This window comes from Salmo salar, chromosome ssa10, assembly GCF_905237065.1.
Source record: "Salmo salar chromosome ssa10, Ssal_v3.1, whole genome shotgun sequence".
Taxonomy (NCBI): Eukaryota; Metazoa; Chordata; class Actinopteri; order Salmoniformes; family Salmonidae; genus Salmo; species Salmo salar.
Genome location: NC_059451.1, coordinates 13,085,891 through 13,103,260, shown reverse-complemented (window position 1 = coordinate 13,103,260; position 17,370 = coordinate 13,085,891). Strand labels below are relative to the sequence as shown.

Here is a 17,370-nt window from a genome sequence, read left to right as displayed (position 1 = left end):
TAGAAAATAGTTTTTTTTAAAACAACCCTTGAATGAGTAGATGTGCCCAAACTTTTGACTGGCACTGTACATATTTCCTTTATTATTATTATATATATTTTTTACTGTATTTTTTTTCCTGTCTCTTCAGCCCCGTACAAGCCTAGACACAAGTGCTTCAGCCCTGGTAAGACCCTGCATTAATCCGGCCCTGAATAATGCTGTTGATAATCGTGCATCTGTGTGTTGTGTTACTATCTGGGGCCTGGTTCAGCAGGAGCCTGTTCGGTCCACTGGCGGTCCTTAAAGGTAGGCTGCAGGTCCGGGTCCTGGGGCCAGTCCAGGTAGGTTCTAGTCTTGACCAGCCTGGCCAGGCAGTCTTGGGTAAACAGCTGCCTAGGAGGGGATGTCCTACAGTAAGACCAGGATGAGAATGTCCCTGTGCTCCACCAGCAGACACAGGGTGTCCAGTCACAGCTCCAGGGAGCACCAGTTACTATGCAGGTAGTGTCCTTCCCCAGCTGGAAGTCCCTGTTGTTCAGATAGAGACGCAGGAAGGGAGGCCCCCCCTGCTCCAAGCCCGGCAGAAGCTGTTCCACCACCCAGCGTTCGTCTCTCCCACTTTGTAAAACACAAAGGCATCGTAGGGGTGGTGCCCTCTGGTGTTGGGGTCCGTGCTGCCTCCTCCGGCCAGCCACAGGCAACGTGGCAGAGGGCTAACATAGTCCCCAAGCCAGCTGATGGAGCAGGACCACCAGCTAAAAGAGAAGCAGTCCAAGGGAGATACAGAGGAACAGGTTAAATCCCATGTCCAGGGAACAATGGGCCACAGAGTACCTGGGCAGTTCTGGACGCCATCTTCTGTTTTGCACATCATTTCCAACCCCCCATTAAGCCAAAAGATGACGTGGACATTTTTCTGTTCCCTGGACCAGTTGTCCAGCCAGTCGTTATGACAGTAGTGGTGTAGGCGAGGACCGAAGAAGTCCATGCACACAACCGCAGGCTGGTCAGGGGCTCTGGGAAGCCCTCAAACATGCTAAACTCCTCTCAGGCTTGAACTTGAATCACACTGAGGGAGTGCATGTCTCTGCTCAGCTCCTCCTCCAAAGTGAGGATCCTACATTCAAATCAGACAGAGGCTCTTCAGCCTGGTCAAATTATGGAACATGATGCTCAGCACTAGCTGCACGCTGAGATCCACTTCTATTATCTTGAGATACCTCAGCTGCACAAGCCTGTTCAGGTTATTCATGTCCACAGTTTGTTCTCCCACAAACTCTGGTGAGAGAACCATCTCAAACTCTAATTTCTGCATGGAGAGGAAGTACGTTGCGACGAAGTGAGACCCACATGTGACAGCCTTAAAGTGGACAACAGACTGAAAGAATGGTCTCCAGCAGTCCTGGATGATCACACTTTATTGAGTGAAGAGCTGTAGGGTGAAACCTGGTTTCGGGGTGCTGATGTTCAGCAGAATATGTGCATCAGATTCATACTCACACTTGCAGGTTTCTCACACTGGCTGGATGGTTGGTGAATGATCCCTAAATCTACATTCGTCAGCAAAGTGAGACGGGTGAAGTTTGCATGAGTGGATTATTTACCAGTATTAGGGTCTCTAAGCTTTGCAGGTCAAATAAACTGTTGGGAGATCTTGAAGCCCCTAGGTCTAGGAATAACCAATTCACCAAGTCCCGTAAATGTAAAGTCCACAGTAGTGGTGATTTGATTGCGTCTTAAATCCAGCCATTTCAGATTTATCAAACAACATAAGTTATCTGTGGTGATGTTTGCTAAAGGATAGTCTTGAAACAAAAGTGTCTTCAACCATGTGACAGGAATCGTCTGAGTGTCACAAAGATAATTTCACTCGTGTGGGTGAGATTCTTTAAAGATGGATCAAGGTCAGATTAACACGGGCTTTAACACCATCAGGAAAATTCAAGCTGAGTACCTGTACCCCTTGACAGTTTTTCACTGCAGACGTCGAGTAGTTCCCAATTTCATGGTTCCATAAATCAAGTTTTGTGATTGAAAGTGTCAACACTGTTTCACAAACAGACTCAAAGGAAATTATTTTCTCATTGAAAGAGAAAAAACCTAGTCTGTTTATACCGGACTTCAAAGCTGCATCTGTATCTCATTGGGCAAATTGAGCGATGAGATGTTTTCAAAGCATCTGAATGCTAATTTTTCTAACCGGCGTGCATTACTGAAAGATCACTCCTTGAAGACGATAGAAATCTATCGAGGAAGCTCGATAACAGTTCCGTTGGTGTCTGAGCAGTTTTGGTGCCTATTTCAATTAAAGTCCAGGGGCCTCATTAATTTAAAAAAAATCTTAGATTTATACTTGAACTTAGTCGTAAAATAATTTCCGACAGTGTGCTTACGTTCGATTCATCAAAGATACTGAGCATAAAAAAACCTAGTTTACGCAGGTTCTAAGAAGCCGGTTTGTAATTTACGCACCTGTGATCTATAAATCTCAAATGAACTTAAAATTGACGGCACCTGAACGTGCCTTAAAATCAGCGATTTCCCCTTATACAATGCTAGGGTTTAGTCAGGAATAGCCATGGACCAAAAGAGAAAATATTTTTTTTTCGAAGACGAGGTCACAGCGATGGTAGAGGAGATTGAAGACAGGCAACACACATTATTCAGTGGACTAAATAGTGGGTTGACAAAACAAAGCTAAACAGGTAGCTTGGGAGTCTGTCGCCGCTTCAGTGAACGAGGTGGGGCAGGCAGCAAGACAGAACTATGCCTGATGTGAAAAAGTAATGGTCTGACCACTGCTTGATTCATGATGATGACTGCTAGCTAAGATTTTGAAAGTATGATGTTGACATGATCAGTCCAATCAAAGCTACTGTAGATATAACTTGATTTGACATTTTATCTGTGGACAATGTCCTTGAGTCTTCTTGGATGGGCACTTCTAATGTAACTCTAGGGCAGCACCGATAGATTTCGCATTGCCTTCGTGCCCCCATGAGTGACAGAACACTGATTCAATCACGGCGCAACACGTATTAATGCCAAAATAACATGCCAAACAGGCAATATTTTTAATTGTTCAATTAAAAAAAACGGTGGTGCTCAAAAAAGATGGGGCTCTGCCGTGAATGACGGGTCACCATTGCCCAGTTCATACCTCAGATAGTACCTTTATTACATATACTGTAGTCCACAGGTACAATGTACCTCTACCATAAACCACTTTAAGTGATTCAACATTTCCACTTACGTGTGGTCAAATCTTCCAACCTTACATTTTTTTTCCAGAAATGTAACATTATTCTGGTTTGCAAAGTGATGTGTAATTCCTTTTGGAATCCAGCTAGAGTTAGGATCACCCTCAAACTGCATTCATAATGACTACCAGGGTTAGGGACATTGTGAGGAGCCAACCTAAGCCATTTAAAATAGAACAACCATTTCAGGAACAGGTGCAAAAAAAAATAATTAAGTGATCGGATTAGTTTACACATTTTTATTTGTCTTTGTGTAGCATAAGATTAATCAATCAATGTACATGCAAAAACACAGATTAAAAACAATTTAAAAAATCTACCTGCAGGTTTGGAGTGTTTATCTGACTGGATAAAAAAATATATACAGTTGAAGTCAGAAGTTTACATATACCTTAGCCAACTACATTTAAACTCAGTTTTTCCACAATTCCTGATATTTAATCCTCGTAAAAATTCCCTGTGTTAGGTAAATTAGGATCACCACTTTATTTTAAAAATGTGGAATGTCAGACTAATAGTAGAGAGAATTATTTACTTAAGCTTTTATTTCTTTCATCACATTCCCAGTGGGTCAGAAGTTTACATACACTCAATTAGTATTTGGTAGCATTGCCTTTAAATTGTTTAACTTGGGTCAAACGTTTCGGGTAGCCTTCCTCAAGCTTCCCACAATAAATTGGGTTCATTTTGGCCCGTTCCTCCTGACAGAGCTGGTGTAACTGAGTCAGGTTTGTAGGCCTCCTTGCTAGCACACACTTTTTCAGTTCTGCCCACAAATGTTCTGTGGGATTGAGGTCAGGGCTTTGCGATGGCCACTCCAATACCTTGACTTTGTTGTCCTTAAGCCACAACTTTGGAAGTATGCTTGGGGTCATTGTCCATTTGGAAGGCTCACTTGCGACCAAGCTTTAACTTCCTGACTGATGTCTTGAGATGTTGCTTCAATATATCCACATAATTTTCCTCCCTCATGATGCCATCTATTTTGTGAAGTGCACCAGTCCCTCCTGCAGCAAAGCACCCCCACAACATGATGCTGCCACCCATGTGTTTCACGGTTGGAGTGGTGTTCTTCGGCTTGCAAGCCTCCCCCTTTTTCCTCCAAACATAATGATGGTCATTATGGCACAACAGTTCTATTATTGTTTCATTAGACCAGAGGACATTTCTCCAAAAAGTACAATCTTTGTCCCCATGTGCAGTTGCAAACCGTAGTCTGCCTTTTTTTTATGGCGGTTTTGGAGCAGTAGCTTCTTCGTTGTTGAGCGACCTTTCAGGTTATGTTGATATAGGACTCATTTTACTGTGGATATAGATACTTTTGTACCTGTTTCCTCCAGCATCTTCAGAAGGTCCTTTGCTGTTGTTCTGGGATTGATTTGCATTTTTCGCACCAAAGTACGCTCATCTCTAGGAGACAAAACGCGTCTCCTTCCTGAGCGGTATGACGGCTGCGTGGTCCCATGGTGTTTATACTTTAATACTATTGTTTGTACAGGTGAACGTGGTACCTTCAGGCGTTTAGAAATTGCTCCCAAGGATGAACCAGACTTGTGGAGGTCTTCAATTTTTTTTAAGGTCTTGGCTGAATTCTTTAGATTTTCCCATGATGTCAAGCAAAGAGGCACTGAGTTTGAAGGTAGGCCTTGAAATACATCCACAGGTACACCTCCAATTGACTCAAATGATGTCAATTAGCCTATCAGAAGCTTCTAAATCCATGACATCATTTTCTGAACTTTTCCAAGCTGTTTAAAGGCACAGTCAACTTAGTGTAAGTAAACTTCTGACCCACTGGAATTGTGATACAGTGAATTATAAGGGAAATAATCTGTCTGTAAACAATTGTTGGAAAAATTACTTGTGTCATGCACAAAGTAGATGTCCTAACCGACTTGCCAAAACTATAGTTTGCTAACAAGAAAGTTGTGGAGTGGTTGAAAAACGAGTTTTAATGACTCCTACCCCACAATTCTAAAACCAAAATTGCGCCCCCGATTATTATGGTTCAAATGTGCGTTTTTAGGGTACCACCCCAATATGTACAGTACCAGTCAAAAGTTTGGAAACGCCTACTCATTCAAGGGTTTTTCTTAATTTTTTACTATTTTCTACGTTGTAGAATAATAGTGAAGCCATGCTATACTATGAAATAACACATACTGTACGGAATCATGTAGTAACTAAAAAAGTGTTAAAATACATTTTGATTTGTTTATCTTTGAAATTCTTCAAAGTAGCCACCCGTTGCCTTGATGACAGCTTTGCACACTCTTGACAATCTACTGGCAAATCCTTTTTAATCCTTGAAATTATGAGAAATTATAGATAAAACGTATCAGTACTCATCGGTCATTGTACATAGACATTACACAACATGTTGGAATTAGTGGCTAATTGCAAGCATTGAAAAGCAATCACAAGCCTGCTATTCAGTGGTGTGGGTGTGTGGTCCAAGTCTGGGTTTAAGGGTCTCTTCTCCAAGCTTAAAAGGATTAACATTCAACATTGGCCATGCTTTCAATCCAGCATGACTTCTGCCGTGCTCAAAACAACTGGAAACTTGGAATTTGGAAATCTCAGACTTCAGTAAGTTCAAGACAACTGGGAACTCTGAAAAAAACAAGCTCCAATTGGGAAAATACATTTTAAATGGTCACCCAATTTGGAATTGCACGTCAGGTCTCTCTCTAGATCTCTGTCATCATCATGATTTGACCTTGTAAGCACCATAAATCCAGAGAATGCCAGACTTTGATGACAAAGTTCACCCACCAAGGACCACCTTGACACCTGTATTCAAACCAGGGTGTCTGTAGTGACACCTCAAGCACTGAGATGCAGTGCCTTAGACCACTGCGCCACTCGGGAGCCCCTGAGTGTTTAGCTTGGTGTTTACTATATACAGACAATAATTAGGAGAAACACTCTAATGAGTGACATAGCAACAGTGGGCTCCTGAGTGGCGCAGTGGTCTAAGGCACTGCATCTCAGTGCTTGAGGTGTCACTACAGTCCCTGGTTTGAATCCATGCTGTATCATATCTAGCTGTGATTGGGAGTCCCATTGGGTGGTGTGCAATTGACCCAGCATTGTCTGGGTTTGGCAGGGGTAGGCTGTCATTGTAAATAAGAATTTGTTCTTAACTGACATGCCTAGTTAAATAAAGTAACCAGGGAGTTTCAGAAAACTTTTTCTTTTTACTTTGGCTTGTTGTACCATATTATTTTATTTAGGAGACACTCTGTAATAAGTCCCATAGCAACAGTAACCAGTGAACCGGTGAGTGAGCCATTGTCAGCTGACAGGGATGTGAAGTGCTGCTGGGATGGATTACTCAGCGTGTGTGTATGTGCATGTGTATATGTGTGTGTGTGTATCAGCTGAAGTACTGGGGTACTTTTTAGTCATGCTTTTGATCTTGCCCAGGGGGGGACAGCACAGACACGTAGGACCAATCTGAAAGAGTAGTGACAAGATAAACAGGATGTTCACTGAAACACCCATGTTTTCTGCTCAAACCATGCTCAACATTAGCCTGATCCCAGATCTGTCTGTGCTATCAAAAGGAGTTGTCAAGAGAGCAGAAACAGACTGACCAAGCTAGCTCAACATCTATTCCTTTGTAGAAAATGACTTATTTACTTCTGTTGTATCAGTACTCTTGGTAAGGTGTTATCTTAGACTTAAACATCAATAATGTTAATAGGCAACATCCTCTCCTTTACAACAGATATGTAAACTCAGCAAAAAAAGAAATGTCCTCTCACTGTCAACTGCGTTTACTTTCAGCAAACTTAACGTGTAAATATTTGTATGAATATAACAAGATTCAACAACTGAGACATAAACTGAACAAGTTCCACAGACATGTGACTAACAGAAACGGAATAATGTGTCCCTGAACAAAGGGGGGGGCGGTCAAAATCAAAAGTAACAGTCAGTATCTGGTGTGGCCACCAGCTGCATTAAGTACTGCAGTGCATCTCCTCCTCATGGACTGCATCAGATTTGCCAGTTCTTGCTGTGAGATGTTACCCCACTCTTCCACCAAGGCACCTACAAGTTCCCGGACATTTCTGGGGGGAATGACCTGGCCCTCACCCTCTGATCCAACAGGTCCCAGACGTGCTCAATGGGATTGAGATCCGGGCTCTTCGCTGGCCATGGCAGAACACTGACATTCCTGTCTTGCAGGAAATCACGCACAGAACGAGCTGTATGGCTGGTGGCATTGTCATGCTGGAGGGTCATGTCAGGATGAGCCTGCAGGAAGGGTACCACATGAGGGAGGAGGATGTCTTCCCTGTAGCGCACAGTGTTGAGATTGCCTGCAATGACAACAAGCTCAGGATGATGATGCTGTGACACACCATGACGGACCCTCCACTTTCAAATCGATCCCGCTCCAGAGTACAGTCCTTGGCGTAACACTCATTCCTTCGACGCTAAACGTGAATCCGACCATCACCCCTGGTGAGACAAAGGTTTTCGGTGGGATTAAGGTCAGGGCTCTGTGCAGGCCAGTCAAGTTCTTCCACACTAATCTCAACAAACCATTTCTGTATGGACCTCGCTTTGTGCACGAGGGCATTGTCATGCTGAAACAGGAAAGGGCCTTCCCCAAACTGTTGAAACAAAAGACTAGTTGAGATACAGACAGAATAGTTGAGAATGTCATTGTATGCTGTAGTGTTAAGATCTCCCTTTACTGGAATGAAGGGACCTTGCCCTTAACATGAAACACAGCTCCAGACCATTATTCCTCCTCCACCAAACTTTACAGTTGGCATGCATTCGTGCAGGGAGCGATCTCCTGGCATCCGCCAAACCCAGATTCGTTCATCAGACTGTCATATGGTGAAGAGTGATTCATAACTCCAGAGAACGCATTTCCACTGCTCCAGAGTCCAATGGTGGTGAGCTTTACCTCATTCCAGTTGACATTTGGCATTGCGCATGGTGATCTTAGGCTTGTGTGCGGCTGCTCGGCCATGGAAACCCATTTAATGAAGCTCCCGAAGAACAGTTCTTGTGTTTACGTTGCTTCCAGAGGCAGTTTGGAACTCCGTATTGAGTGTTGCAACAGAGGACAGTCCATTTTTACGTACTTCAGCTCTCGGCAGTCCCGCTCTGTAAGCTTGTGTGGCCTACCACTTTACAGTTGAGTTGTTGTTGCTCCTAGACATTTCTACTTCACAATAACAGTACTTCTCCCCTGCTAGCAGCTCTACCAGGGGAGAAATTTAACGAACTGACTTGATGAAAAGGTGGCATCCTATGATGGTGCCACATTGAAAGTCACTGAGCTCTTCAGGAAGGCCATTCTACTGCCAATGTTGGTTTATTGGGATTTCATGACTGTGTGCTCAATTTTATACACCTGTCAGCAATGGGGTGTGGCTAAAATAACCGAATCTACTACTTTGAAGGGGTGTCCACATCCTTTTGTATATATAGTGTATAATATCAGATAGAGAATATTAGTCAGTCAGGGGGTATGACAGAGTATCCCAGTGACCCCCTTCTCCTCCACTCATCTCCTCCGGGCTGGGAGTACTCATTGCAAGGGGAGTCATCCTGGGGACGCTTGTAGTGTTTGAGCAGAGTGTTTGGCATGACAATGAGTGACAAGGAGTTGACATGATAGCACAAACAGATCAGGGACCTGGCTAAATCTGTACTGCTGATCCCCTGAAACCCCAGGACTGGACACACTCTAGGCATTTTATCAGGAAAGAAAAATAGGACAATAATGTGTGATATTTCATGTGACTTGCGCTCCACCATGTGGTAATACCATGAAATATCTCCATGCATCACATTCACCGTATCAAAGGCCAATGGATAGAATAATTGTTACAAAGCTTTCAGCAAATTGCAATTCATTACTCACTAAGGAGAACACATTTAATGAACTTGTTAAACATATTATATGTCCAATGAACTTGTAAACATATTATAAATGCATTAATATATAGGGAACATATATATTATATATACTGTATATATCCCCTCCTGAAATTACATACATTTAATTTTGAGAGAAGTGTCATCTTATACACAGCAAGGTATAGAGCACTGAACCCATTCCTAATTTTTTTTACACAACTGTTGCAAAAACTTTGGACATTGTCTAGAAATATGAAATGTACATGGAGACAGGGCAAGAGTCTCATATTATTTCTGTGATGTTATGATGATGCAATATCATGACATGTGAAAGACTAGGAATAGGGATGAATGCATCACTTTAGTCACAGAGAGCTACTGTTACCTGAAGACCAGTTTGAGGTCTATCAGCTCTCTGTCTTTGATGGATAGGTAATTCTCAAGCCTCTCGATGATCACGCAGTACGACTCACTCAGCTTCTTCCACTCATCTTAATATGAGTTAGCATTATACATTGTTAGCCTGATTTACTGAGTTACAGTCCCTTCGGAAAGTATTCAGACCACTTGACTTTTGCCACATTTTGCTACATTACAGCGTTATTCTAAAATGGATAAAAAAATAACATTTTCCTCAGCAATCTATACACAATACCGCATAATGACAAAGCGAAAATAGGTTTAGATATTTTTGCAAATGTATTACAAATGAAAAACAGAAAAACCTTATTTACATAAGTATTCACACCCTTTGCTATGAGACTTGAAATTGATCTCAGGTACATCCTGTTTCCATTGATAATCCTTGAGATGTTTCTACAACTTGATTGGAGTCCACCTGTGGTAAATTCAATTGATTGGACATGATTTGGAAAGGCACACACCTGTCTATATAAGATCCCGCAGTTGACAGTGCATGTCAGAGCAAAAACCAAGCCATGAGGTTGAAGGAATTATCCGTAGCGCTCCAAGACAGGATGGAGTCGAGGCACAGATCTGTGGAAGGGTACCAAAATATTTCTGCAGCATTGAAGGTCCCCAAGAACACAGTAGCCTCCATCATTCTTAAATGGAAGAAGTTTGGAACCACCAAGACTCTTCCTAGAGCTGGCTGCCCGGCCAAAGAGTGGAGAAGGGCCTTGGTCAGGGAGGCGACCAACAGTGGTGGAAAAAGTACCCAATTGTCATACTTGAGTAAAAGTAAAGATAAAAGTGAAAGTCACCCTGTAAAATAGTAGTTGAGTAAAAGTCTACAAGTATTTGGTTATAAATATACTTAAGTATCAAAAGTAAAAGTATAAATCATTTCAAATTCCTTATATTAAAACACACCAGACAGCAAGATCTTGTTTTTTAAATTTACCTATAGCCAGGGGCACACTTCAACACTCACACATAATTTACAAACTAAGCATTTGTGTTTAGTGAGTCCGCCAGATCAGAGACAGTAGGGATGAGCAGGGATGTTCTCTTGATAAGTGTGTGAATTGGACCATTTTCCTGTCAAAATGTAACGAGTACTTTTGGGCGTCAGGGAAAGTGTATGGAGTAAAAAGTAAATCATTTTCTTTAGGAATGTAGTGTTGTAAAGTAAAAGTTGTCAAAAATATAAATAGTTAAGTAAAGTACAGATACCCCCAAAAACTACTTAAGTAGTACTTTAAAGTATTTTTATTTAAGTACTTTACACCTCTGGTGACCAAGAACCCAATGGTCACACTGACAGAGCTCTAGAGTTCCTCTGTGGAGAAGGGACAACCTTCTAGGACAACCATCTCTGCAGCACTTCACCATGGTAGTGGTCAGACGGAAGCCACTCTTCAGTAAAAGGCACATGACAGCCCTCTTGGAGTTTGCCAAAAGGCACCTAAAGACTCTCAGACCATGAAAAACAAGATTCTCTGGTCTGATGAAACCAAGACTGAATTCTTTGGCCTGAATGCCAAGCATCACATCTGGAGGAAACCTAGTACCATCCCTACGATGAAGCATGGTGGTGGCAGCATCATGCTGTGGGTATGTTTTTCAGCAGCAGGGCCTGGGAGACTAGTCAGGATGGAGGCAAAAATGAACGGTACAAAGTACTGAGGGTTCCATGATGAAAACCTGCTCCAGAGCCCTCAGGACTTCAGACTGGTGGATATCTGATATTCTCTCTGGGGAAACCAAACAATCATACCAGCATGACATCATAGACTAGAAACTTGCCTCTGAATGAATGCCGATAGGCCACTACCTAGTAGCATTGTTTTCCAACTCCTGTCCTCAAGTACCCCCAACAGCACACACTTTTGTTGTAAACCCCGCCCAGACAAACTCACCTGATTCAACTCATCCAGGGCTTGATGATTAGTTGACAAGTTGAATCAAGTCAGTTTGTCCAGGGCTACAACAAAAGTGTGTGCCTTTGGGGGTACTCAAGGACTGGAGTTGGGAAACACTGCTGCAGGGCCGACTCCAGGCATAAGCGACAGTCGGGGCTCAACTTACTGTTGAGTTAGAATAGTAGAATACACAAGATGCAAGTTCGAAATGTGGTCGTGCATCAGCAGTTTTCCTCTTGTTTTGTCAGTGACTGATTGTCACTCAATTAGACATGTCAACTGACAATTTTTGGATTTATAAATTAATCTAGTCAATTTGCTAATCTTGTAGTAATCATAGCCGAATTACCGACCGGGCAAGCAGGGCACGTGCCCCGACCTCCAGGGGGCCCATACTGATTTTGTTAGTCACTCTCACTCAGATATCATTAACATGGAATAAGTCGTGTAGAATTGCAGGAAATTATCTTTAAAACTGCAGAAAATTCTCTCCGCCCCATTGCAAAATGTGTAGAACTGCAGCAAACTTGCTTAAAAACTTTAAATGTTCTCTCCGTTGTCAAGAGGGGGGCCACCAAAAATAATTGCTCACTTGCTTCATAGGGCCCCCAAAAGGCTAGAGCTGGCACTGCACTACTGTACAGGGTGTCAAAAGCTGTCCCTTACACTTGCGCTCTAAAATTGAGCACAGTACCAGAATCTATTTTAATTCTGAAGAAAGTGTCCCACACCAGCATAGGACAATGAAGAGACAAACACAAATTTCAAATATTTTCTGTCATTATTACAACATGGATTGTCATTACCCAATCATTTCCCCATAGACAATTTTTTATATATACACTACAGAAATAACATCTTTCTAACAAAAAAGGCTACATCCAAACATCCCGTTTATGTATCAAACAGCTGATCCAACCATTGTACATGAATGCTACCAAATGCCCACCACATTCTATCCCTACTTCAGTTCAATTTAACACACAATCCTTCCCATCATGATTACAAAAGGCACAATGGTATTACAATCAATAGTAGCCTAGTTATCACTATAGTTCACAGTCAGCTGCATTTCTTCATCTTTACATCCTCCATTAGTTTCTTCCTGTACTTGAGCATCTCCTCCAATTTTTTACATTGCAGGGCCTCCTGTAGAGACATCAGCTTGGTGCCTGGGGGCATCGTGACAGTGGACCCGCCCGGCTGCAGCATCTCCAGAGTCAGGGAGAACGAGTCGCGCATGTCCGGGCACACAGGGAAGAGACAGGCGTTCCAAAGACTACAACTCAATGTGTCACCAGAGAACCTCAAGCTCTCGGGACTCAGGCCCCACTTGGCCAGGCACTCGACCAAACTGGCCCCGAACAGGTTCAAGCCCTCCATATTCGCAGGGGCCCCCACGCTCTTCTTGAGGTCATCCTCAATGCCGAAGGCGACGGTAACAAAACCGGTTTGGCCCTCCCGGTTCACGCAGAGGGAGTGCATGAAGGTTCCATCAGGCACCTTCAGGCCCGCACCTACCCAGCAGCCGCTGAGAATGGTTCGCCCGCCAACATGAGCGCCGGCCTCCAGCCTACAGTACTCTACCACCGAGCCTGGAGTTAAAGAGCAGCCGGGCTTCACGTCACTGAGCATCGCACAGCAGACCTTAAAGCTAAAGTTTTGGCTGTAGCCTAGCACCTTGTATAGTCCCAGCTCACCCCTCAGGCACGGGTCCTCTGTGAGGTAAAAGAGGTACTCTGTGGTGGTGCCGATGTGGTAAAACTTGGAGTGGTTGAGAGCCACCAGGTTGAGCGGGGTTCCCTTAAGGCAGTGGAAGATCTTCTGACGCATCTCCACCAGGTTGCTCTCCTGCTTGGTGACATTGGCAGTGTCGTTGGTGTAAGCCACCGTGGCTTGGGGACCCAGGGCCTGAAGGAAGTCCCCATAGGCATCTATCTCACAGCCCAAAGGACCCACTTCTCGGAATAGACTAAGCAACGACATCGCAGTGTTGTAATCTACATAATATGTACTGTCTGTGTACACAAACTCTGCATCACTCAGAAGTGACATACAGCTATCCTGGCTCTTACACACAGCACCATTTTTGTGCATCTTCTTGACGCTAGGTTTGTGCAGAAAATGGAGGCAGGTCCTGTATTCCATGTCGGCCAATACAGACTTCTCCTTCTGGTCCAGCACAAAGACTCCGTGGGTTGTTCCAATGGAGATGGGGGAGGGATGGGCTAGAGCGGTGAACCCAGACCTGTCAAACCTGATGTTCTCATCTTCCGCTATGCTGTAGAGCTCTATGCAATCCGCACTGGTCACCAGCACGCCCGGTTTCATGTGCTTGGGGAAATCCACAAACACGGCCAGTTTGAGCTCTAGCATCTGGTAAAGAGGGTCACCCAGGGGTATGGGGGTGAAGATTTTCCCCAGGGCACTGGCATTGGGCAAACGCTGACTGAATCCACCTAGGAAAATCAAAGTTATTTGAAAACAGTCAAAAATATACACCATTTAGCAGACACTTTTATCCAATGTGACCTACAATAGACTTACAGTAGTGCTTGCATTATTATTTTCAATAATATAGGCCTATCTTACATTTATATCACTTTTACATAATTTCCAACTAATATACAGTTTTACAATGTAATGAGGGATTATACCTGCATGAATCAGAAGGACCCTGTATCCACCCAGCGCCTTCCCATAGATGTCTTCCAGCCGTTGCAGAGAGTACAGTGTTGCGCCTCCGTTTCCTGCGAGAGAAGTTCAATTCAGTCAAAGTGAAATGCTTCAGTGAAATTAGGGGCAGTATGTATCAAGGTTCTCCGAGTAGGAATCTAGAATCAGGTCCTCCTTGTCCATGTAATCTTATTCAATGGGATTCAAAAGGCAAAACTGGTCCATAATCAGCACATAAATCAGGATGGGTTATCCTCACCTATTTTGGCTCCAGGTGGATCTGAGAACACGTGATATGAAATGCCAAGTGGGATCTCTTTCCTCTCAAGTTTCTCTGAGATCTGAAGCTCGTATGCTTCTCTCTGGTTGTCATCTACAGCGGTTAAAACAACTAGATCCCAAAACTCTCCAGGTTGCACCTGCTTACCTAAATGACAAGCAACCATTACTTAAATGACACTGATAGCCTATGACTGGTGACTAGGCTACTACTGCCCCTCAATCAATCAGTCAATCAAATTTTGTAGAAGTCACTATCCTAAAGCTTTTACATTAAACCCTTCAAGTTTGAATAGTTACAATAGGCTACACTTACCACGTAATGTATCGAATCTCTCAAGTTTCTCCATTGTTGCAATTTGCAACTTTTTACTTCCTTGTTCGTTCATTCTCCTGGCTCAAAGTCAAGTGGTCTAATGCATTCGAAACGGGCGTCCGCAGAACAACTAACATCACATTTGCGTCATTCAATTTTTAAATGTAGCCTATTCAGTTCTTGTGATATGGAATGGACTGAAATTGAAATGCTCTGACTCGAAACTGCTGCAGTGACGTCACCTGCCTAATTTCCGGGTTTAGTCACATGGTTATTATTATGCCCGAGGGCTACGATCAGAGACAGAAGAGGATGCGAGACATCCCACTCCCTTCATTTTCTTCTCGTTCATATACATTCAAAGAACTAAGTAGACCAGGCCCAGTTGCTATCGCATTGGTGTCTATGGGACCTTAAGTAGACCGGAAATTAGAAATTTTTTTCAATGGTAAAGGACATCTTTATTTATCCACAATGTTGTTCAAGGCTACAAAAAAGTAGCATTCTGTCTGGCAGCGAGAGACTAATTATAACTAACTATAACTAATTATTTATATTTAATCGATTCACTGACACACAAGGTTTTGGCTACAACATAGCCCAGCGATTCTCAACTGGTGGGTCGAGAGATTTTTAGTGGATTGGCGGTGTCCGAAAAAAGAAATAATGTATATATATATATATATATATATATATACATTTACATTTCAGTTATTTAGCAGACGCTTTTATCCAGAGCAACTTACAGTAGTGAATGCATACATTTCATATATATATATATATATATATATATATATAGGGATTATTCAATAAAGTCATTGTTGTCATTCAACAAGAGACGAATAATTTGAATGCATTTTTTTTGTTGAGAAATACTGCACCAGAAATACTGCAATTAATGACCGATTTCTTGAGTTTTTTTCAGATTAATTCAGGCTATTTTGAGGAAGTGTATACTGTCTACGGCGTCTCAAATTGGACAAACAGTACTATTGCCGCTTTTTAAAATGTATTTAACTTGGCAAGTCAGTTAATTACAATGACGGCCTACCCTGTCGATGCTGGGACAATTGTGCACCGCCCTATGGGACTCCCAATCACAGCCAGATGTGATACAGCCTGGATTCAAACCAGGGACAGTAGTGACACCTCTTGCAATGAGATGCAGTGCCTTAGACCGCCACTCGGGAGTTTTTCAAGCGAATGTCTTTTAAGGGAGTATGCGAGCACACTCGTCTTTATAAATAAATCCATCAAACATGGACACCTGCAAGAACATGTTGATATAGTGCTACAGAAGGCCGAAAATGACATTGATGAGCAGTGGCGTGTATTCATGGAAGCCAAGGGAAGCCAGGCTTCCCCCAAAAATGTACCCCCCAAAAAATAATATATATAAAAAGGAATAATAATGTATCTTATGTCTCATATGTTTTTGTGTTTCATCATTTTCCTTCAATTCGCAAGAGGCTGAATGTATGTCACAGGAGAAAGCATCCGAGCGAGAGAAACAGCGCCCCTCTGTCTCTCTACTTGAAGGCCATCTATCTGATGCTGTCTGGTCCAAACGAGTATGACATTGTTGCCGTCCGTTGCATTGAATGTAAGCGAACTCAGCGAGCATTTGGCCTCACTTGACAAAAAAAGTATAAAACATTTGCCAAGCAGCGTTTAGCTCAACTGTGAATGGTCCTGCCTGAAAAAAAGTGTGAAAGGAAGCCAGCTTGGATTTGGCGTCTCTCCAATCAAATCACTTAGATAACATAAGCAACTTGAATTGTTGCGTCTCATTATGTTGTTGTCCTCTGGTGGCTAGCTAGCCAAAATTGTCCCTTTCCTAAATTACCCATGGATGGAGATAGTGATTTGGACTTGTGGTTTTACTTAGTTCTCCGTACTGGCCAATGATTATAACGGCGATTCTGATCCAGCCATTAATTCATACATTGTTGTGCCCCTGGCCTGTGAGGGTGGAAGTGCAATATGTAGCTAGATGTAGAAGGCTAATGTTAACTAGCTCACGTTGTCCATGAATGGAAGTTAGACTAGGACAACAAAAAATAAAAGCGTGTACTGTATGACAGTGTGATTGATAGACGTTTCATCAACAAGAAAGAGGAGGATGACATCGGGGTTTCTCTACAAGCAGGGTGAGTCAACATGTTTTTCGACTTGCACACATGCGCAAACAGAAATCAGAACCATGGCCAGACACATATTTAGCTTATGTAGATTGGACTAAATCGTTTTTGATATCTTTTAGTTGACACTGTATTAGACTAAGCAGAGGTGATTTGTTGAAGTTGACATGGTGCTGGAATATTGCAGGCAGCTTTCTTTGCGACGTGTGGTAAATCTCTGTGGTTCTAAAACAATAGTTTGTTTAGTGGTCCGAAAATGTCGGAAACATTAACTTGCTTGACCATGTACGTCATGTAACTGTTTGTTACATGCAATATGCGTTGTGGACTTCACCGGACGAGGTTGCTATCCGGTTTTGCAATAAATCAAAGGTGTTGAATTTATTCCGCCACTGTCTTATTGTCTCGGCCTTTAGGCTTCTATATCATAGTCGCAAGGCATATGCATTAACAGGTTATAGAGCAAACAAAGCAATTGTCACAACACATAGGTTGTAATA

The 17,370-nt window shown here is 42.7% G+C and overlaps 1 protein-coding gene and 1 pseudogene across 1 annotated transcript; both read right to left on the bottom strand.

The window, feature by feature from the left end:
• Positions 1-233: 233 nt before the first annotated feature.
• Positions 234-1,276, bottom strand: LOC123724528 (toll-like receptor 13; annotated as a pseudogene).
• A 10,944-nt stretch (positions 1,277-12,220) lies between these two features.
• On the bottom strand, positions 12,221-14,912 carry fpgt (fucose-1-phosphate guanylyltransferase). The gene is given in 4 exon segments (NM_001140358.1): positions 12,221-13,917; positions 14,116-14,208; positions 14,394-14,561; positions 14,730-14,912. Coding segments are annotated over 4 exon segments (1,731 nt in total). The 5' UTR covers positions 14,803-14,912; the 3' UTR covers positions 12,221-12,520.
• Positions 14,913-17,370: the final 2,458 nt, after the last annotated feature.